At 41.0% G+C, this 23035-nt stretch overlaps 1 protein-coding gene across 2 annotated transcripts; it reads right to left on the bottom strand.

Moving 5' to 3' along the window:
- Positions 1 to 782: 782 nt before the first annotated feature.
- On the bottom strand, positions 783 to 21107 carry CGA (glycoprotein hormones, alpha polypeptide). 2 transcript variants are annotated; one of them, XM_008262720.5, is made up of 4 exons: positions 20961 to 21107; positions 2721 to 2827; positions 1544 to 1728; positions 783 to 1118 (listed from the first exon to the last, which is right to left on the bottom strand). In XM_008262720.5, exons 2-4 carry the CDS (start codon positions 2818 to 2820, stop codon positions 1041 to 1043), a joined length of 363 nt encoding a protein of 120 aa, XP_008260942.1. In that variant the 5' UTR covers positions 2821 to 2827; positions 20961 to 21107; the 3' UTR covers positions 783 to 1040.
- Positions 21108 to 23035: the final 1928 nt, after the last annotated feature.

The following is a 23035-nucleotide window of genomic DNA, read 5'->3' as shown; positions in this document are numbered from 1 at the left end:
ACTAGCTCTGTTCTAAGTATTAACGCACAATAAACATGCCTTTGAAGCATCGTATGATTCTTAAACATTTTCATAGAACTAAATGAGAGTGCTTGGTATTCTACATGACCCACACTTGGTGTTCAGTGAATATTTTGCTCATCCCTTATTTATTCTCATCTTGACCTAACCAAGGAATAGAAGATCTGACTCCTGTGGAATTTCAGAGCCAAGTCCACTTCTATTTAAAGGCAAGAATTCCCTTTCCCTAGCCACCATTTGGTGATGGTCAGGCTGCCAAAGCCTAATATAACGCATTTCCTTTTTGGCTGGGCATAAGTCAAGCACATAGAAACTTTAGACTGGGACGGATTTTGTCTTTCCTCTACTCAGGGCAGTAGTCTCCACTTTTCTTTTTATGAATGAATACTTCTACCATTTAAGTTTCTGACGAAATATCATCAATGTATGCATACTTATTTATAAATTATATACATATATACCATACCCATGTATCTGTGCTTTTATAAAACCCATCAAAATGGAAAAGTAAAGTGGTTTAAAATGAATAGCACCAGAAGTTCTCATATTTTCTTCTCTCAGCCCAGTGAATTATGTCAAACTAGCTCACTATCTGAAAGGATTCACAGCTTGCTTCTTGACAGCTTGGAGGGAGCAAGACTCTCCAATGTGAAGTCACTAAGTACATGAGGCCCTACCTCCCTCATTGGCTCGCTTCTCTCAGTGAATCCCACCAAAAGCAATTGGCTTTACTTTAGAGGAAAAAAATGATAATTCAATGATTGATGATTTAAAAGGCTTTATTTCCAAAGGTCATGCTAAATGCTGTATTTCCTTCCACATGAAAAAAAAAAGTAGGCTGCCAATTCTACTGTAGGATAAGGAAAAAAGCAAAAAAGGCTACAGTGTATACCTCAAGCATGTCAAAATGCTATGGTAAGGAAAAGGAGGATTTTATCTCACAGAATCACAAGCACTGAACAACTTAATTTTGCATCCCAGGAAATCAGCAGTCATCAACATGGCATTTCGCAAAATACTTAGGATTTGTGATAGTAACATGTACTGCAGTGGCACTCTGTGTGATTCTCCACTTTGGCATTTCCCATTACTGTAGCCTAAAGGGGAAGAAAAAATATGATAGATGATTAGATAGGTGGTACATAGACAGATTATATATAATAGACAAAATTGAAAAATGATACATAAAATTGTTTATACCCAGTTGAACTAAATAGATACTTCTACCATTTGCATTTTCTTCCTTTCAAGGGATAGTTTTACCATAAAAGGTTAGGTTTGCCATGACTAGGTGTGCTATACTTCAACCCAACATCTCCTCTTGCCACCTCTACCCCATTCTCTTCTTTCTGAATAAGTCCAGTCTATATTCACAAAGCAACTGACTCTTAATTGCAGGATACAAATGCCCAGCAAAATATGGGTCATTAGACACCTATGACATTGAATCCTGTGGCTGTGCTCTGTGAATATTTCTCTGGTTGGGCTGACAAAAAGCTGCTGGGGCCCTTGAACTTCTTACCTTGGTAAAGGCTTTAGCCACACAGCATGTGGCCTCTGAGGTGATGTTCTTGGGAACCAACATCGTCTTCTTGGATCTTGCTGGAGTGGGATAGGCTCTGGAAAAGCAGCAGCCCATGCACTGGTAAATTGGGGCTCCCAGCTTGGAGAAGTATTTGTTTTCTTTTAGCTTACATTCTGGACAACCTATCAGAAAAAACAGATTCAAGGAGAAATTATAATTTTTTTGTTATTATAAGATGGTAAATATTCTTCTTTATATTTAAAATATTTTCTGCTGTATGTTAGTTTCCATTGATATCTATTTGAATTGATGGTAATTATTTTTGAGGAAAGGCAATTTTTGGAGACATGCATGGGAAATCTCAGTCGTAGTAGTTTCTGGCTCTCCCAGGAGCAGATTCTCTGTCTCCGTGCTAATAGCATGCCCAGAAGAAACAAAATTTGACAGATGAAAACACCACATTCATTTGGAAGGAGAATTTTGCCCAGGGGCAGAATGTTTCCCCTTTAGAATCTGCTATTGTTTTTTTCCCCATAGAAACTCCAAATATTGGCAGAGAAAAATATGTCAGAATTAAGAAAGCTTGATGAGTGTAGAGAGCCTGATATTAAATCAGGCATCTGCACTGGGGCCTGGGATTAAAATATTACCATTTATCTAGAGAGAAACTCTAACCAATAATATCTCACAATGTCAAGCCAATGGAATTATATCAGGTGCTAGATGAGATTTTTTCCCCAACAATACAGCAAACAAATTTACTGCATAAAATGGTTTGTTTTTCTCACTTGTTAACTGATGTGAAAATTCATCAACAAAGGCAATGCTAAAATCTTCTCAAATGTCCTGGGAGAAATGTACCCAAAACATAGAACAGTTAAATGAATGAGAAGTATTTTCTTCTTGTGAAACTTAGATAAAGAATCATAAGGTATGTATTTCAGACAAAAATGTACAGGCTGCTATTTAATGGATATGTAAGATATCGTTTTCACTGTACATTTTCTGAACTGAATTTAATTTTATGTTCACAACCTACAAGTGACTAGATACATATCCAGCAGCGAAGATTTATCACATTTGCTACGGAGATGGAAATGTAATTAATGGAGTTATTGATGTAGATCTAGAAACTGTTCTCCTTACTGCTTCAAACCCAAGTTTGGTCACGCACCCTGCATTGCAAACTCGCCATCAGGAAAGGAATGGAGAATGTGCAGAAACACAGACAATGTGGCCAGAATGACGGCTGCATATTTTCTGTAGTAACCCATGGCTCTTCTGCAAAAAAAGACATGGCAAAAAGAAAATTAATGTGAAATTGGCTTCCTGGTCATGAAAACAATCAATAGTCTCAGCGTTATCAGTCATAATAGTCACCAATGCCTTGATCCCTCTGGTTTCAGCTCCCAGCATTCTTTAAAGCACTGTAAATTTTAAAAAATCCAACTTCTCTTTAGGAGAAAAGTAGGGAGTTGAATCTTTCCAGCTCTCATATAAGCCAATAGATTAGGCCTAACAGCAACCATAAACCTTCTTTTGAAATATGTTGTCCATTAATAAGCCTGATTACTTCATTTATAAACCATGGAACTTAAACTTGGTAATATCTAAGAATATACACATAAACTTCTATATAATATATAAAATATATAATCACTTGAAACCATCCTTCCCATTTCTCACATTCCCAAGCTAGAGAAGAGAAAGAAGGACAATGTTTATCCTGCTTTTCACTCACAGGTGGTAGGTGAGGTCAAAATTCTTGTTAGCAATGAGCAAATGGTAACCTAACAAGGTGGCAGAGCAGACAACAGAGAATGTTGACTAAAGTCTTCCATTTCAGTTTCCCATCAGGTACATTTATCCTTTCTTTACATACCTATACCTATAGATACAGCTTGACCTTAACAGTGTGTGTGCATAACTTCACTGCATCTGAGAATGAGGAAACACAGAAAACTGGATTGCATCCTCACGTGTCCTAGGAATAATCTTACATTGGATAAAAGGGACAGTTTTCATTCCCGTTTATAAGTGAAAGAGTTATGTATACTCATGTTGAAACCATGAAAGATAACAGAGACAGAATATCAAATGCCAATAAAAAGACAAATCATAACATCTTAAAAAAAGGAAAATTAAAAGCAATTTCACAAAATTTCTTTTAGAAAATTGAAGAGGAAACAGTTCTCAACTCATTCGATGAGGTCAGGATTACCCTGAAAACAAAACCAGGCAAAGATAAAACTGAAAGAAAGAAAACAGAAAATTGCAGAACACTGTCACTTATGAAATTAGATACAATAATTCTAAACAAAGTAACAGTAGACTGAGCCCAGTGGTTAAGACATCAGTCTCCCGTGTTGGAGTACTTGGACTCGACACTCAGCTCTGGCTCTTGACTCCAACTTCCTACTAATACAGACCCTGAGAGGCAGCTCAAGTAATTGTGACCCTGTCACCCATGTTGGAGACCTGGACTACGTTCCAAGCTCCCAGTTTTCACTCAGGCCAGCCTTCATCACGGTGAGCATTTGGGGAGTGAATCAGCAGATGAGATCTTATATTCTCTCTCTCTCCCTCTCTTCCTCTCTCTCTCTTCCTCTCTTCTCCTCTCCTTCTATCTATCTTTCTCTCCATTTGTCTCTCAAATAAATAAATAATATTTTAACTATTAACAAATGATCAACTTGGAATAATTCAAGGAATACAAAGCTGACTCAAAATTTGGAAATCACTTAATACAATCTGCCATATCAATAAGTTAAAGATGAAACAAGTTGGCCGGCGCCGCGGCTCACTAGGCTAATCCTCCGCCTTGCGGCGCCGGCACACCGGGTTCTAGTCCCGGTCGGGGCGCTGGTTCTGTCCCGGTGCCCCTCTTCCAGGCCAGCTCTCTGCTGTGGCCAGGGAGTGCAGTGGAGGATGGCCCAAGTGCTTGGGCCCTGCACCCCATGGGAGACCAGGATAAGTACCTGGATCAGCGCGGTGCGCTGGCTGCAGCGCGCCGGCCGCGGCGGCCACTGGAGGGTGAACCAACGGCTAAAAGGAAGACCTTTCTCTCTGTCTCTCTCTCTCACTGTCCACTCTGCCTGTCAAAAATAAAAAAATAAAATAAAATAAAAAGATGAAACAAGTTATATGGTTATATCGACTGACTAAGGGAGAACATCTGGCAACATCTAATCTCTTTTATGATAAAAACTCTAAGGAAACAAAAATCAAGGAAGCTTATCAACTTGATTTTAAAAAAATCGTACAGCTTACATCAGACTTAATGGTGAAAAAACTGATCGTATTTCCCCTAAGATCAGAAGCAGGGCAAGAATGTCCACTTTCACCCCTTGATCAACATAGTATTGGAAATTCTGGACAGCTCAAAAAGGCAAGAAATAGAAAAGCACACAGATTGGAAAGGAGGAAATAAAACTACCCCTATTCATAGATGTCCTGATCACCTATGTGAAAAGGAAAAAGAAGAAGAAAACTCCAAGGAAAGTACAAAAAGAATCTGCTGGAACTGTTAATAACTTCAGTATGATCGCATAGCCCAAGAACAACATTCAAAACTTAATTGTATTTCTATACATTAAAAATAACCTGGAAACAAATAAAAAACACAATGCCATTTACAATCACTCCAAAAACAGTATTTAGGTATAAATCTAACAAAATATGTCAGGACTTTTATGCTGAAAAACTACAAAATTCTAAGGAAATTAGATCTAAATAAATGGGAAAATATATCATGTTCAAGCCTTGGAAGAATCAACATAGTAAAGATGCCAATTCTCTTCAAATTAACCTGTTTTTTTGAGTAAGATTCCTACCAAAATCCTATCACAATTTTTGTAGATGTATTTAAGACTATTATTACTATAAATAATAATACTGACAGGCAAATGATCTAGAATAGATAAAACAATTATAGAAACAAAATGGAAGGAATCACTATTATCAGTGTTAAATCATATAGCTGGGGCCAGTGCTGTGGTGTAGCAGGTAAAGCCGCTGCCTGCAATGCCAGCATCCCATATGTATGCCGGTTCTAGTTCCGGCTGCTCCATTTCGATCTGGCTCTCTGCTATGGCCTGGGAAAGCAGTACAAAATGGCCCAAGTTCTTGGGCCCCTGCACCCATATGAGAGACCTGGAAGAAGCTCCTGGCTCCTGCCTCCAGATCAGCACAGCTCCGGCTATTGGGGCCAATTGTGGAGTGAACCAGTGGATGGAAGACTGGAAGACCTTTCTCTCTCTCTCTTTTTTCTCCCTCTCCCATCTATCTATCTGCCTCTCCTTCTCTCTCTGTGTAGCTCTGCCTTTCAAATAAATAAATCTTTAAAAAGAAAAATCATTTAGCTACAGTAATCATAGCATGCTACTTTCAAAGGCTTATATACATAAACTAATGGGAGAAAATAAAGAACTCAGCAATAGGCCTACATAGGGAAGGGCATTTAGCATAGTGGTTAAGACGTGGGACACCCACATCTCCTGTCAGAATGCCTGGGTTTGAGTCCGGGCTCTGCTCCTGATTGCAGCTTCCTGTTAGTGCACACTCTGGGAGACAGCAGATGGTGACACAATTAGCTGGGTCCCTGACATCCACATGGATCACCCAGACTGAGCTGTAGGCCCCTGACTTAGGCCTGGCCCAGCTCCAGCTTTTGCGGGCATTTGAGGTTATGAACCAACATAGAAGAGAATGCTCTCTCTCCCTCTTTCTCTCTCTGCGCCTTTCAAATAAAATGTGTAAATAGAAATTGTACAAAAATAAATAGATTCACAGAAATATACTCTGCTGTTTTTTGACAAACTGAAGCAACATTACAGAGGAATTCTACCCTCTCAACAACTTCTGCTAGAGCAATTGGACATCCATAACAAAAGGAAAAAAAAGAAAAACTGGGGCCGGCGCTGTGGTGTAGTGGGTAAAGCCTGCAGTGCCAGCATGCCATATGTGCTCTGGTTCAAGTCCCAGCTGCTCCACTTCCGATCCAGCTCTCTGCTATGGCCTGGGGAAGCATTGGAGGATGGCCCAAATGCTTGGGCCCCTGCACCCGCATGGGAGACCCAGAAGAAGCTCCTGGCTCCTGGGTTTGGATTGGATCGTTACAGCTTCAGCCGTTGCGGCCATTTGGGGAGTGAGCCAGCAGATGGAGGACCCCGCTCTCTCTCTTTGCCTCTGCATCTTTGTAGCTCAGCCTCTCAGATAAATAAATCAGAAAGGAAGGAAGGAAGGAAGGAAGGAAGGAAGGAAGGAAGGAAGGAAGGAAGGAAGGCCCAACACCTCATATGAAAACTAACTCAAAATTGATCATGGGCTTCAAAGTAAAATGTAAAAGTATAAAATTTTTGGCAAAAAAATTTAGGACCTAAGGCTAAGTGGACAGTTTTTAGACTCAGCAAAGACATAATTCATAAAAAGGAAAAATGGATAAATTGTACCTTATTCAAATTGTAGGTTATTCCCTGTTAAGGAAATGAAAATACCAGCTACAGACCTAGAGAGAACATATGTAAGCCATACATCCACCAAAGGATGAATATCTATACAATATAAAGAATGTTCAAAACTCAACAATAACAGGGGAAAAAATGAACAACTCAATTATAAAATATGCATTGCAATGAAGAGGATCTATTAACAGAAAATAAGCACATGGGGCCAGTGGGGTGGTGCACTAGGTTAATCCTCCACCTGCGGCACCGGCATCCCACATGGGCGCCGGGTTCTAGTCCTGGTTGCTCCTCTTCCAGTCCAGCTCTCTTCTGTGGCCCGGGAAGGCAGTGGAAGATGATCCAATGCTTGGGCGCCTGCACCCACATGGGAGACCAGGAAAGAAGCTCCTGGCTCCTGGCTTTGGATCGGCACAGCACCAGCCATGGCGGCCATTTGGGGAGTGAACCAATGGAAGGAAGACCTTTCTCTCTGTCTCTCTCTCTCACTGTCTGTAACTCTACCTGTCAAATAAATAAATAAAAATCTTTAAAAAAAAAAGAAAAGAAAAGATGCACATGAAAAAAGAAAAGAAGCACATGAAAAGTATTCAACATCATCAATCATTAAGAAAATGCAAAATAAAACAACAGTGAAATAGCACATACCTTTCAGAATGGCTTGAACAAAAATTAACACCAAATATTGGCACAGATGCAAAGAAACATTATAACTCAGACTTTCTAATGGGACTATGAAATCATACAGTCACTCTGGAAAGCAAATTGGCAGTTTCTCACAAAACTAAACATGGGCAGGCATTTGAAAGAACAGTTAAAACACCACAAGGGATGCCCGCACTCCATATCAGTATATCTAAGTTCAAGTGCTAGGTATTTCCAAGTCAGCTTCCTGTTAATGTGCAACATGAAAAGCAACAGTCCCTGGGGCTCAGGTGACCTTCCTACAGTGTCTGGTTCCTGGCTTCAGTCTGGCCCAGCCCTAGCTGTTGCAGTCATTTGGGAAATGAACTGGTGAATTAAAGATATCTCTCTCGCTTTCTCTCTCCCCCTCTTTCTCCCATCCCCTGCCTTTCACATAGATGAAAATTTTTAAATAAACATTTTTTAAAATAAGTACTTCAAAACTTTTTCTTAGTTTATAACGCATTTGCTATTGGTTAATATGAAATCAATAACAAAATTCTTTGGGCTCTTCAATCATTTCTAAGACTGCATAATGTTCTGAGGCAAAAAAAAAAAAAAAAATGAGAACCACTGCCTTGACTGATATACAAAGCCATAAGGAAATTTTCAGAATTAAAATTGGTTTCCTTTTTTAACTAGTATTATTTTTGTGCTTTGATCTTACAGCTCATATATTATGAAAATTGAGCCAGTATGCCATGAACAATTATATCAAAATTAATTCAGAAAGAAACATTCATAACAAGATTTCAGAATGTGAGAAGATGTAGTCAATGTCATTTTAGAATCTGCTTTATGAAAAAGAGCAAAGAAGATTCGAAGAGTGGACCCAAGTCACCATTGCTGTAGCTTACCATAGCAGAAACTACTATCTGTTTTTATTTTTAAGAGAAATGATATTAAACAAGAAGATTTAAGATTTAAGATTTATTTATTTTATTTGAAAGAGAGTTACAGAGAGAGAGAGAGGGAAAGACAGAGAGAGACAGAGATTGTCTGTCCACTGGTTCACTCCCCAGATGGCTGCAATGGCTAGGGCTGGGCCAAACCGAAGCCAGGAGCCAGAAGCTTCTTCAAGGTCTCCCACACGGGTACAGGGGCCCAAGCATTTGGGCTATCTTCTGCTGCTTTCCCAGGCAAATTAGCAGGGAACTGGAGTGGAAGTGGAGCAGCCAGGAATGGAAACGGCACCTCTAAGGGATGCTGGCTTCACAATCAGCAGCTTCACCCAGTACACCACAGTGCCGGTCCCAGGAGAAATGTGTTAATCCTGAGATTCTGTGTTGTTTTTTTTTTTTAAGATTTATTATTTATTTGAAAATCAGAGTTACACAGAGAGATAAGGAGAGGCAGAGAGAGAGACAGAGAGAGAGAGAGAGGGAGAGAGAGGTCTTCCATCTGCTGGTTCACTCCCCAGTTGGCCACAACTGCGGGAGCTGTGCTGATCCAGAGCCAGGAGCCAGGAGCTTCTTTCCCGTCTCCCACATGGGTGCAGGGGCCTAAGGACTTGGGCCAACTTTTACTGCTTTCCCAGGCCATAGCAGAGAGCTGGATTGGAAGTGAAGCAGCCAGGACTTGAACTGGTGCCTATATGGGATGCCAGCACTGCAGGCAGCAGCTTTACTCACTAAGCCACAGCGCCAGCCCCCTGTGGGCTTTTTTTTTTTTTTTTTTTAAGCATTTTGCCCCCATGGGTTTTTTTTAAAAAGCATTTTCTTTTTTTTTTAAATATTTATTTATTTGAAAGTCAGTTACACACAGAGAGAAGGAAAGGCAGAGAGAGAGGGAGTGAGAGAGAGAGGTTTTCCATCCACTGGTTCACTCCCCAACTGGCCACAACAGCCGGAGCTGAACTGATCTGAAGCCAGGAGCCAGGAGCTTCCTCCAGGTCTCCCACGAGGGTGCAGAGGCTCAAGGACTTGGGCTATCTTCTACTGTAAAGCATTTTCATATACTTTATTAGCCTAATCAGCTTCAGGTTTTTATCTTTTAAAATTTAAAAGAAAAAATCAGGATAGGAAAAATAATTTCATTCAGCTAGAATTTATGCTACTTTGCAAAAATGTGTTCAATCTAAAGTCAGATTTGCTAAATCATCCTCTTTAGGTATTCTAAGAGAGGACCTTACAAATATCATAGGCTGTATCATCCAATCTCAGATAATTTTCAATGCCCACTTTATATGCCCTTACCTCCTGCCACCCAACACATTAAAATAATATGAATCCAAGAAAAGCTGTGTTTTCCTACATTGAACTCTTATATTACCCTCTAGCTCTCAGTCCTTCCACCTCAGAGTCCTTTAGGAGTTGCCCACCTGATAGTATGGCTGTGAAGGTTTCACCCAGTCCCAAAACCAGAATAAATAATTTTCTAACAGTATTGACCCATCACTTTTAAAATAAATTTTTAGGAGACCTCCTATGAAGTGTCCTGAACTTTAGCCAGTTAGTCTGTGTTTATCCCTCCTTCTATATGGAAGGATCCTAAAGATAAAAAGTATGCCCCTATAATCTGCCACCACTCTAGCACAAGGCCTTACATACAACACATTTTTTAAAAAGATTTATTTTATTTATTTGAAAGACAGGGTACAGAAAGAAGTAGAGACAGAGAGATCTTCCATCTGCTGGTTCACTCCCCAAATGGCTGCAATGGCGGGAACTGAGCCAATCTGGAGCCAGAAGCCAGGAGCTTCTTCCAGGTCTCCCACATGGGTGCAGGAGCCCAAGGACTTGGGTCATCTGCTGCTGCTTTCCCAGGCACATTAGCAGGGAGCTGGATCAGAAGTGGAGCAGCTGGGACTCATACTGCCACACATATGGTATGCCAGCACTGTAGGCTGGGGCTTTAACCTGCTGTGCCACAGCACTGGCCCCACAACAGATGTTCAATACAATGGTGTTACATTGGGGATTTAGAAGAGCAATACTAATAGCAATAAAATGATGCTAAAGGAAGGGCAGATATTTGGCCAGTTTGTTAAGATGCTGCTTGGGATGCCTACATCCATACTGCAGTGCCTGGGTTCGAGTCCCAACTTTGCTCCCAATTCCAGCTTCCTACTAATGCAGACCAGGGAGAAGCAGTGATAACTCAAGTAGTTGAGTTCCTGTCAACTTATGCGGGAGAGCTGTATTGAGTTCCTGGCTCCCGGTTTTGGCCCCTGCAAGCATTTGGAGAGTGAATCAGAGTATGGGAGCTCTCTGTCTCCCTGCCTCTCAAATAAATAAACAAACTTAAAAAAAAAAAAAAAAGAAAAGAACATAACTCATTCTGGTTGCCAAGGTAGAGTTGTCATTCACATTGAGGAACAAGATAATCTTTGAATGACAACTTATAAGAAATCTTTAATAACGAAATATTTTTGGATAAATTCATTAGGTGCAATATGTTCTCATCAACCTATGTAATTTATAGCTGGCTAATATGTGAATCTATCAGTATAACATAAGCTGTAGTGAGGATATTGTGTACTGATATAAAAATCATTAGAATTCAAGAGAATTAATTAATTCAAATTCAATAGTAAAAAGTATATATAAGAATTTTAGAGTTTAGATTGGTTGTCTTGGTTCCTTTACTTGGTGAGAAGTGGAGCAGTCAGGACTCTAACCAATGCCCATATGGGAGCCAGCATTGCAGGCAGAAGCTTAACCTCCTATACCACAGCGCTGGCCCCCAAGTTTTAATTCTTGAAATAATGAGATTCTGTGAGGAAAAGATAGTATTCTTGAAAGTATAAAAGTACATTACTGGCCAGCGCCACTGCTCACTAGGCTAATCCTCCACCTTGCGGCGCCGGCTCCCCAGGTTCTAGTCCCGGTCAGGGCGCCAGATTCTGTCCCGGTTGCCCCTCTTCCAGGCCAGCTCTCTGCTGTGGCCAGGGAGTGCAGTGGAGGATGGCCTAAGTGCTTGGGCCCTGCACCCACATGGGAGACCAGGAGAAGCACCTGGCTCCTGCCTTCAGATCAGCGTGGTGCACCGGCCGCAGCGCCCAGGCCGCGGCAGCCTTTGGAGGGTGAACCAATGGCAAAGGAAGACCTTTCTCTCTGTCTCTCTCTCTCACTGTCCACTCTGCCTGTCAAAAAAAATAATAAATAAATAAATAAAAAGAAAAATCCTTTGCTTCAAAAATAAAAAAGTACATTACTACTATAATTTATCATTTTTATTTAACATATTTCCTAATACCGCTTATCATCATTATATACAGTTGATATATTAAATATATGAAATAGGTAAATATTCTAGCAGTGTACCCTATATGCCATAAATATGTACATACCAATGTTTACTTTGACACATCAAGAAACATGCACACACATACATTTCCACATATACATATTAGACATTGCTCAAAGTCAGTTACAAGTGCTTGAAACAATGTGACATCCTGCCCTTGACTTGCAAAGACCTCCCCACTGCAGAGGAGGGGTGAGGTCTGTGGGTTTTCTAATGGTGGTGGTAGCTGGGGTGACTCATCTGCCCTCTCCAAATCAGGAAGCTCAACTGACTCATAGCACATTTTTGATATGACTGGCCAGGATTAGAGGCATAATTCTATGTTAACCGAACAGATTAAATCTAACTGACATCTAGAGGGTTAACCTAAGACTTCATATCCACAACCTCATTTAATCAGCTAACTACCACTGAGAGGAAAGTAGGCTACCTTTGGTGAATGATAATTAATAGCAAGGAGTCCTTTGACACTAAGGCTTTGAATTCCTTGCATGTTGCCTGGTGAAATATGAGTATTCAATAATTGTTTATTAAGTGGGACATAGACCTGTGTTAGTGTCTTGCCTGGTCTAGGGAAAAGAGCAGTCATTCAGCTTTAATGAAAGCTTTGAAGGTGAAAAGTCTAAAAGGAAAGTAGAACCTGTAGCCTCTGTCTCACCAACTTCCAAGGTGCAGGCCCCTCTGCAGAAGCCTCACCTCCACCTCCTGCCACGAGACCACCTGTCTCCAGGTGAACAATCTCAGGAGCCTGGGCTCAGTAGCCACAAAACAGGCGTGAGTGAGCCTAGCTACTCGTTCCTTTCCTTGTGTGCCATTGTTCCAAGGAGTTTCTACCTTGTTCATGTAACATGTTCTGAGCCCCACAACAGCAGTGAGTGTCTTTCATGATCCCAAGCTCCAGACCCCCAAATTCAATTTTCCTCCAGGTTTCCACTTCTTCCAAACAGATGCTCAAACATTGCTCCAGGCAATGGCCTTGAGACCTAACAGCAAATTCATTGATAGTTTTCTCCCAAGGTGATGACAAGGGATGATTGAGAGTTGGGGGTAGGGGGAGAGAGGGAAGGAGAGGTGGGGACAGATGGACAGAAGAGAAACTGGTTAATACTCCCAAAATCTGTCTTATCTATTATCTGACATAGATCATTAATGTTTATCTTATAAATAATAGGATTTTAGATCATTTGACAGGAGTTCAAATGTTAAAAAGTATAAAATCTAAGGTCCAAATTTAATACTTTGAATATTTAAAGTACCTTTTGAAGCATTTAAAGTACCTGCCACATGCCAGTTACTGTGCCAGGTATGGGTGATAGAAATATGAATAATTTGGTGCAGGCGTTTGATTCACTGTTAAATTGCCACTTGGGATGCCTGCATAACATATTGGAGTGCGTGGTTCAATTCCCTATTACCCCACTTCCAATCCAGTTTCCTGGTAATGCACACTCTGTGAGGGAGCAGGTAATGGCTCAAGTACTTCGGTCCCTGCCACCTATATGAGAGACCTGGACTGAGCTCTGACCTCCTGGCTTAGCCTGTCCCAGCCCTGGCTAAGATGGAGCTCAGAGCACAAGGAGAGCAGATACGAAAGCAAATAACTGGGAGTTGAACTGGTGACTCCTGTAATATCTTTATGTGTAGACACTGAGACATTTGGCAGGCTGGAGACAAGACAATGGATAAGTGAAAAACTAATGACGATAACAGCATGCATTTGAAAGAAATGGGAACATGACCTTAGGAAATGTCCATTTTAGTGTTTTGACACTCACGCAGGAGCTTCATGTATTCAGCAGTCCATGTAATTGCCCAGCAGGCAGAGCAGACAAATAAGAATTCCCAAACTGCCCTAATGTCCATTAGAAAATAAGGGCATGTGAAGTCACACAGTTTGGCAGCTGTATTTGGGATGGGGTTTCTATTTATTCATCACTGAATGGTGTTTTGTGCTTCACAAAGTCCTCAGAGTCAACTCTTTTTCCATATGAAATGGAGAAAAAAGAAGAAAAAATTAAAAAAAAAAAAAGTGGGCTGGGGCCAGCGTTGTGGCACAGTGGGTTAACACCCTGGCCTGAAGCGCCAGCATCCCATATGGGTGCTGGTTCAAGACCCAGCTGCTCCACTTCAGATCCAGCTCTCTGCTATGGTCTGGGAAAGCAGTACAAAATTACCCAAGTCCTTGGGTCCCTGCACCCGCATGGGAGACCCAGAAGAAGCCCCTGGCTCCTGGCTCCTGGCTTTGGATCAGCACAGCTCCAGCTGTTGTAGCCATCTGGGGAGTGAACCAGCGGATGGAAGACCTCTTTCTCTCTCTCTCTCTCTCTCTCTCTCTCCTCTCTCTGTGCAACTCTGATTTTCAAATAAATAGATCTTTTAAAAAAAGTGGGCGATAGAAGACAGACTATACCACAAATTCCAATGCCCTATAAAAATGTGGGAGGGGCATACAGAATAATAGAATATTTATTTAAAAAAAAGAGAGAAGCTGGAAACTGGCATTGTGGCACACTGGGTTAAGCTATGACTTGCAACACCAGCATCTACTTCCAATCCAGCTTCTGCTAATGCACCTGGGAAGCTGCAGAGGATGATCAAGTGTTTGGGCCCTGCCATCCACAGGGGAGAACCAGATGGAGTGTCTTGTTCCTGGCTTCAGACAGGTCCAGACATGGCTGTTGCAGCCATTTGGAGAGTGAAACACCTAATGGAAGAATGTCTCTGTCTCTCTCTCTCTCTCTCTGTCTCTCTCTCTCTCTGTGTGTCTCTCTCTCCTTTCAGCCCTCTTCTTTGCTCTGCCATTCAAATAAACATAAATAAACTTTAAAAATAAAGAGAAAGAGCAAGCAGTATTCAGAAGAAAGTTGAAGGACTCATAGTATTATAAAAATGATTTCCGTTCCCTTATGCCCATTCTTGTACCACTCATAGTTTAAGGAGTTTTTTCCCTAATTGACTAAATTTAATAGACTTAAGATGTACACATTCTATTTAATTGTTACTTTAAAATGCTTTACAACACAAACATAATTATCTAATTAAAATCTTGGAATTTTCCTTTGCCCTTCTGTTTTTTCTCACACATCAGCATTTTTAAAATTCTCTGTATACTAAATCTATATTGCAGAAAATCAATGAAAAATCTGGATAGGACAATTTCTATGCACCATGAAATATTGCTTTAAATGAGAATTTCAAATGTTTGTTGCTGAAAAATACTCAAGTTTTAAAATTATTGTAGAAGTAAATGCTCATTCTATCAGGTACAAAACAATGGCTCATGTTAATCTATCACCCAAAAAAGTAAAACTTCCAAAGGGCTGAAATTTTTATATTGAGCATTATTATCTTTCTTATAACTTTTTGCATTTGTTTATTTCAGTTTTTATGTTCATTTGAGCTGTTTTCATACAATCTTTTAATATACATACCAAGTATCACTCCCATTTAAAAGCACTGAAGTATAAAAGCATTTAATTTTCCTGAAGTCTTTCAATAATAGGATAAACATGACTGGATTATTGATTTATCAATTCTGGCACCTTATTTTATAAGGATTTTTTCTGTGATAAAAACATAATAGAGGGGCCAGCACCGCGGCTCACTAGGCTAATCCTCCACCTTGCAGCGCCGGCACACCGGGTTCTAGTCCCAGTCGGGGCACCGGATTCTGTCCCGGTTGCCCCTCTTCCAGGCCAGCTCTCTGCTGTGCCCCGGGAAGGCAGTGGAGGATGGCCCAAGTACTTGGGCCCTGCACCCTATGGGAGACCAGGAGAAGCACCTGGCTCCTGCCTTCGGATTAGCGCGGTGCACCAGCCACAGTGCACCGGCCATGGCGGCCATTGGAGGGTGAACCAACGGCAAAGGAAGACCTTTCTCTCTGTCTCTCTCTCTCACTGTCCATTCTGCTGTCAAAAATAATAATAATAATAATAATAACAGAGGCCGGCGCCACGGCTCAGTAGACTTAATCCTCCGCCTGCAGCGCCGGCGCCCCAGGTTCTAGTCCCGGTCGGGGCACCGGATTCTGTCCCGGTTGCCCCTCTTCCAGGCCAGCTCTCTGCTGTGGTCCGGGAGTGCACTGGGGGATGGCCCAGGTCCTTGGGCCCTGCACCCACATGGGAGACCAGGAGGAAGCACCTGGCTCCTGGCTTTGGATCGGCGCAACGTGCCGTCCATAGCGACCACTTTGGGGTGAACCAACAGAAAAAGGAAGACCTTTCTCTCTGTCTCTCTCTCACTATCTAACTCTGCCTGTCAAAAAAAAAAAAAAAAAAAAACTAATAGAGGGGTCAGGCCAGGTGTTGGACCTAGTCATTAAGAAGGCTGTTAGAATGTGCATATCCATCCTCCAACAATCTCGGTTCAATCCCTAACTCCAGCTCCTGATTCCAACTTCTTGCAATGCAGACTCTGGAAGACAGTTGTAATGCTCTCTTTGGGAGATGCTCAACTGAGTTCTTAGCACCCAGCTTTGGTCACCCAGGTGTTGTGGACATTTGGGGAGTCAACTAGCAATGGGAATTTCTCACACACTCTCTGACTTACAAATAAATAGATACAGAGCAGAGGGGCTGCAAAGTCAGGAACCCAGAACTCTCCTGTTGTTTATCGTCCCTAGGTTTTCTCTACTGTGGCAGGTTGTACGCACTACCCAAAGATGGCCTCAAAAGTGTCTCTCAGCCTATGTCCTTTGCACTGTGACCTTGTCACTCCCACACCAAACAGTGGTGTGTTTACTTTGTACCCCTTTTGATCTAAGCAAGGCTTCCAGGACTGCTTAGTCCAATAGAATATGGCACAAGTGGCCTGGGCAAGTGTGGGTTGATCCCTTACTTGACCTGCCAATTCCTTCTCCCTGTATCCTAGAAATCAGTTGTCATACAGAAATGCTGCTACTGTGAACGATCATAGGATGTAAAGGCCACATCACATGGGGAGACCCTGCAGGATCAGATGCCACTTAGAGAGGGCAGAAGAGGCCAAGAGCTACTGAGGCATCAGACACATCAGCGAAGAAGCCATCCCAGATAACAAGCCCAGTTGAGCCTCCAGATGAGTCCAATCCACCAAGAGAAGCTTGAGAAATAACAATTTGTTGTTTTGCTCCTACATTTTCAAGTGGTTTGGTAGATAGCAACAGATACCTGGAAGAACTGCTCTCTCTTACAACAACTCTTTCTCCAAAGTCTCGGCTATGGGACCATGATCTTGCTTCTCTACATTCTCCTGGTACTTTTCTTCTGTGCGCGTGTGTGTGGTGTTGGGAGTGAGGGGTGTTATTTATATAACACATAGTCAGTTATTCTATTGGGGAATAAAGTGTGAGAAACTCTTGGAGTTGACATTCTACACAGTGACTGAAAACATGAATTTGTTAACAATAATATCTGATACAAGTATTTTAAAATGTTTCTTTATAATTCTAGTCTCCAAGCTCTGAGCCATACTTCATTATACTGCCTTCAAATCTTTTCTTTCTAAAATTTTTAAAAATATATATTTATTTTGTTTATTTGAAAGGCAGGGAGAGAGAAAAATCTCCCATCCAGTGGTTTACTCCCCAAATACCTCTAAGAGCCAGCACTGGGCCATGCCCTACCCAGGAGCTGAGAACTCCTTCCTGGTTTCCCATTTGGGTAGTAGGGACCCAACCACTTGAGTCATCACCTGCTACCTCCCAAATACACATTAGCAGGGTATTGGAGTCAGAAGCAGACCTGGGGTTTGAACCCAGGCACTTCAATCTGGGATGCAGTTGTCCTGAGGCATCTTAACCACTATGCCAAACTCCCAACCCAGAACTATCTTTAAAAAGCATTTCATTTTGGAGAAACTGAAGTTCAAACATTTTATAATTAAATCAAGTTATAGAACTACTGTCTTATAGGTGTGAAGCAGGGAAAGAAGAAAAACATTGGCTACCAACTATATTCACTTATTTGATTCTCTTTTAACTTCTGTGGGGGAAGTCACTATACAACACCTGTTTCCTCAACTAGAACTACACATCAAAGAATTTAAAAGATTTATCGACATCTCTCAGAAAATAAACTGGCCCTAAGATAATGCACTTCCTCTTGCACTACCCTGAGATCCCGGAATTACATTTACCCCATGTTCACCTTGATGCCCTCAGTCCACACACGGGTCGTGTGTTACAGGTGTCTTTTATAATCTGATTACTAATGCTGCCCTCGACTCTGCCTCTAGTCTAATCTAGGTGTCTGTCCACCCCCTCAAGTCCTAGAGTGTAAGAGAAGCTGGAGCCTTTCTATGAGAGATCTTCAAAAGATTCATGGAAAATGCGTGAATTTCAAAGTTTTTAAACCAAACTAAACATGTATTTTTAAGAGGTGCTGCCATAGAAGATGGATTTTTTTAATGTTTATTTATTTTTATTTACTTGAGAGGGGGAGAGAGAGAGAGAGAGAGAGAGAGAATGCTCCCATGTGCTAGTTTACTTCTTAAATGCCTGCAACAGCCAGAGCTGGGTCAGACCAAAGTCAGGAGCCAAGAACTCCATTTGGGTTTTCCCCAAAGTATTTAGGGAACCAAGTACTTGGGCCATCCTCTTCTGCCTCCCAGGTGCCTCAGCAGAAAGCTGAATTGGAAGCAGAATAGCCAGGACTTGAGCCAGATACTCCAATATGGGAAGAGTGTGTCCCTAGCAGCAGTTTAACCCATGTGCCACAACAGCTGTCCTTAAACTTATCTTTTTAATTCCATTTTTCCACTAACTTTTGAAGTACCTCCATGTATTGTTATCTCTGACTCTGCGAAACCAAGAAACCACTGGATCACTTTGTGAAACATTACAACAATACAGCTGTAATGATGTAAAGCACCCAAATTGGAACATCCCCCGATCACAGTGGACAGTAAAATACTCTGTGAGAAATGGAAGCTCAGGTGTGGAAATTTGGCCTAGCAGTTAAGCAACCAGTTGGGATGCCAGCATCTCATGTCAGAGTGCCTGGGTTTGAGTCTCTGTGCTTTGCTGATTCCAGCTTCCTGCTGGCAGGTACCTTGGGAGGCAGCAGGTGATGGCTCAAGTACTTAGGTCCTTGCCATCCATGTGGGAGGCTTGGGTTGAGTTCCTGGCTCCTGGCTGCTGCCTAGCTCAGCCTGGTCATTGGAGGCTTCTGAAAGGTGGAACAGTGGATGGCATCTTTCTCCCTCCCTCCCTTCTTCCCTCCCTCCCTCCATCCTCCCCTCGCTCCCTCCCCCTTACTCACCCCATCACTCAAATAAGCTTCTTAAAAATTTATTTGCATGGAAGTTTGGTGCTATAGGCTGCAATGTTATCAATAGAAATACTAATGAATTCCTATAAACTTTCTCTTTATGAAAGCAGGTTAGCTTTGTCTGCTTTTGAACAAGGTGCACATTACCTTCAGATTTTGCCATTTCTGTTTCCCAGCTCTTATTTTGTTTTGCATGTAAAATTTGAGTCCCACATTAAAAAACAATGTACAATGAAACTGAGAGTCTGTTCTGGAACACACTCAATTGCTTTTCTCACACTTTTCACATGCTACCTTTTTCAGCAGGAAATGGTAAGAAATATGACTCATTCAAAATTTCAATGACTCTATTACTGCAAAAAATCATAAACCAAAGAAATCTAATGTTTAAATTGAAATAAAAACACATAAACCTTCTCACATTTTTGTCTTTTTTAAATAATTCAAGGCTCTAGCAATGCAATTTATGTGACTAAAATTTTGAATAATTGAATTGGTGTCATAGTAATTATTTAAAATATGTCTTGAGAAACCTAAAAAGATCCCTGTTTTAATGCAAAATATGTTATTTTTGAGTAGTAAAATGATGGAGAGATTATGACAAAAATATCCAGTGGGGATGAAATAGAGCTCTTCATTCCCAAGGGAGCCACACAGGCTCAGCCCCTAATTCTTCACATGAACCCAAATCCTGTTCCTTAGCATGAGTAAAGAGCGACAAAGAACACTTTTGCTTTCTAATCTCAATTTCCCAATTAGCCACAATTTCAACTAGCAGTAATGCAAATAAAACTACTGATGTCTGTTGGTATCTGCAAGAGATTGGTTCCAAGGCCCACACCAAGTACCAAAATTCTCAACTGTTCAAGTTCCTTAACGAAATGGTATAGAATGCTTTGTCTTCCCTATATTACTTATAATACACAGTAAGTGTACATACCATGTAAACAGTGCTGGACTATATTACACAGGGAGTAAATGGCAAGGAAAAATGTGCACATTCAGCACAATTCTTTTCTTTCTTTTTTTTTTTTAATCTCTCGTTGGTTAAATCTGAGGATAGAGAATCCATGGATACAGAACACTAACTTCAAGTTTAACTGGAGAAAATATTTCCAGAAACTCCTTGGAGCTACCCAATCAGACACAGGCAAGTAATTTATCACGGCAGGGCCTTCTATAATAGTTTGAGAAATAATACCACTTCATTTTTGCAGCCTTTTATGAAAGAAGAAAATGGAAACACTGATGTCCAAGAAATCCCAGTGTTATTATTCAAGTCTGCATGGGAACTTCAGTTCAAAAGATAACCAGAAATTACAGTCATTCCCTGAACAAATGAGTGCTTTATCACTGGCCAGCTTCAAGATACAGTTATATATCACTTAAAAACGGTTACTGAAACAATATCAGCAACTTACATAATACCTGCTTGCCCTCTGCCTGGCTCCTGGAAGCCACTCAAAAGAATGCCTTTCAAATGACATCCAATAATTCTTGAGGAAAATTTTTAGCTACTGACAGGCACTCAGGCATCTCGGCAGGAGACGTTTGGTTTCTGGCTTCTGTTAGATAACATCTTAGCCCATGAGCACAGACCACAGTTTTGCAGACTTCCTCCCCATTCAATCGTAAGTGCTGACAAGAGAATGAGTAAATGGCTATCTAACTCTCTTCTTACTAAGGTTTGTGCACAGACTCTGAAGTCTCCCTGATAGGCTCAAATATTTTACCCCTCAACTAAAACCCCCCAAATTAGTTCATTCACATTACCTTTCTCAGAACTTTCTGCAGGATGTGCCCAGGGCAGATGACTGTGGGTCTGAAGAGAGATTTTAGTTTCGTCTCGTGATTTCTCAGTAACTGTGGTTAACTAAGTCCTCACCTGTCTTTTATACCAGCAAAGTAATACAAACTGCATGTTCCCACCTGCATCTAAGCCTAGGGATCAACATCAAATTCCACCCATTGATTGAATGGTACTTGGTGTAATTACTATGACATCAATTTGATATTATCTTGTTTCAACCCTTAGATCATTTTTGTTTTGAGTCATTTTCAGGCAGTGCTGGCTACAAGGTCAGCTTATGAAAAGAGACTATGCTGTCATTTTCTACGTAATTTTATTGAGAATTACAGACAACATCCTGAAAGCTGACACTTTCCTATAAACAAGACTTTAAGAGTATCACATTTAATTAGCTAAGTACCTGATGTTTACTTAAAACAGAAGAGCTATAAATTTAAGATAATAGAGTCCATTTCCAGGCTTACAAAATTATTCCAGTAGGAAACAGAAAAATAAAACACATAATACCTATTTACACTTGTCTAAAATTAATATGTGCCTCTGCATTTAATAAACATGCATGCAAAGGGTATGAGGCAGTTCTCAGAAGAACTGAAGTGTTTTTCATATATGTGCCTGTTTTTTCTCATTCACTTTTGTTAAAACAGGAAATACATATATCATGACCTGTCAGTTGAGAATCCAAAGTTCCCAGCCCAGTATCTCCCTAAAACCTATAAACTCCTCAGACTATGGCTGAAGCTATTTTTTTCAACACAAAGATTGCAGTTTTCAAAGATCCCTAAATCCATCTCCTGTGCCCAGATTTCCCCAGTGTAAAGCTGAGAAGATCCACATGATGCAAAACCCAACTCTCGCTAAACAAAAAAGGAATCTTCAAAAAGTTCATGAAAAATGGATATTATGAAAAAACTATGCATGGATTTCAAAAAATTTTTGCACCAGAATGAACTTAACTTTAAAATACATTCATTTTGGGCTAGCACTGTGGCATAGTGGGCTAAACCTATGCCTGCAGCACTGGCATCCCATATGGGCACTGGTGTTCCAGCTGCTCCTCTTCTGATCCAGCTCTCTGCTAATGGCCTGGGAAAGCAGTGGAAAATGGCCCAAGTTCATGTGCCCCTGCACCCATGTGGGAGACCTGGAAGAAGTTCCTGACTCCTGGCTTCAGATCAGCCCATCCCAACCATTGCAGCCATTTGAGGAGTGAACCCGCAGATGGAAGACCTTTCTCTCTGTCTCTTCCTCTTTCTGTCTGTAACTCAACTGTACCTCTCAAATAAATAAATAATTTTAAAAAAAAATACATTCATTCATTTATTCTTTAATTGTCTTGGTTTTAAATGAAAAATAGATAAAAATCTTCTGCTGATTCATCCCCCAAATGACTGCAGTAGCCAGGGTTGGGCCAGGTCAAAGTCAGCAGCCTAGAATTCAATCTGGGTCTCCCACATGGGTGGCAGGGACCCAAGTACTTGAACCATCACCTGCTGACTCCCAGGATCTATACTAACAGGGAGATGAATCAGAAGCAGATGCCAGTCTTGAATCAGGAACTCTGATATGGGATGTGTGCATTCCAAGTGGAGACTTAAATGTTGTGCCACATGCTCACCCTAAATTTATCATTTAATCCCATTTTCCCATGAACTTTGTGTAGTACCCTTATGAAGCAACTAACCAAAGAAAGCAAAGTTGTTCTGTGATTTATTCTTTGGGATTAATTGATTTGTTTCAGTCTTACAGCTTACAGCTTTTCAAATTCTTTCCATTATCTGCTCTGAGTATCCACCTAAATCATTCACCTTTTCCTAGTGACAATTCTGTATCCATTATTCAAGAATTTCTATCATTCAAATCCTGAAGAATTGCCAGTATATTTTCTTTTTTAAAAGATTTATTTATTTATTTGTTTATTTATTTGAAAGGCAGAGTTTCAAAGAGGCAGAGAGAGAGAGAGAGATGTCTTCCATCTGCTGGTTCACTCCCCAGATGGCTGCAACAGCCAGAGCTGAGCTGATCTGAAGCCAGGTGC

This window comes from Oryctolagus cuniculus, chromosome 5 (genome assembly GCF_051225735.1).
Source record: "Oryctolagus cuniculus isolate XC-2025 breed Fujian yellow rabbit chromosome 5, ASM5122573v1, whole genome shotgun sequence".
Classification (NCBI taxonomy): domain Eukaryota; kingdom Metazoa; phylum Chordata; class Mammalia; order Lagomorpha; family Leporidae; genus Oryctolagus; species Oryctolagus cuniculus.
The sequence above is the reverse complement of the archived record's forward strand: the minus strand, read 5'-3'. Positions and strand labels throughout refer to the sequence as shown.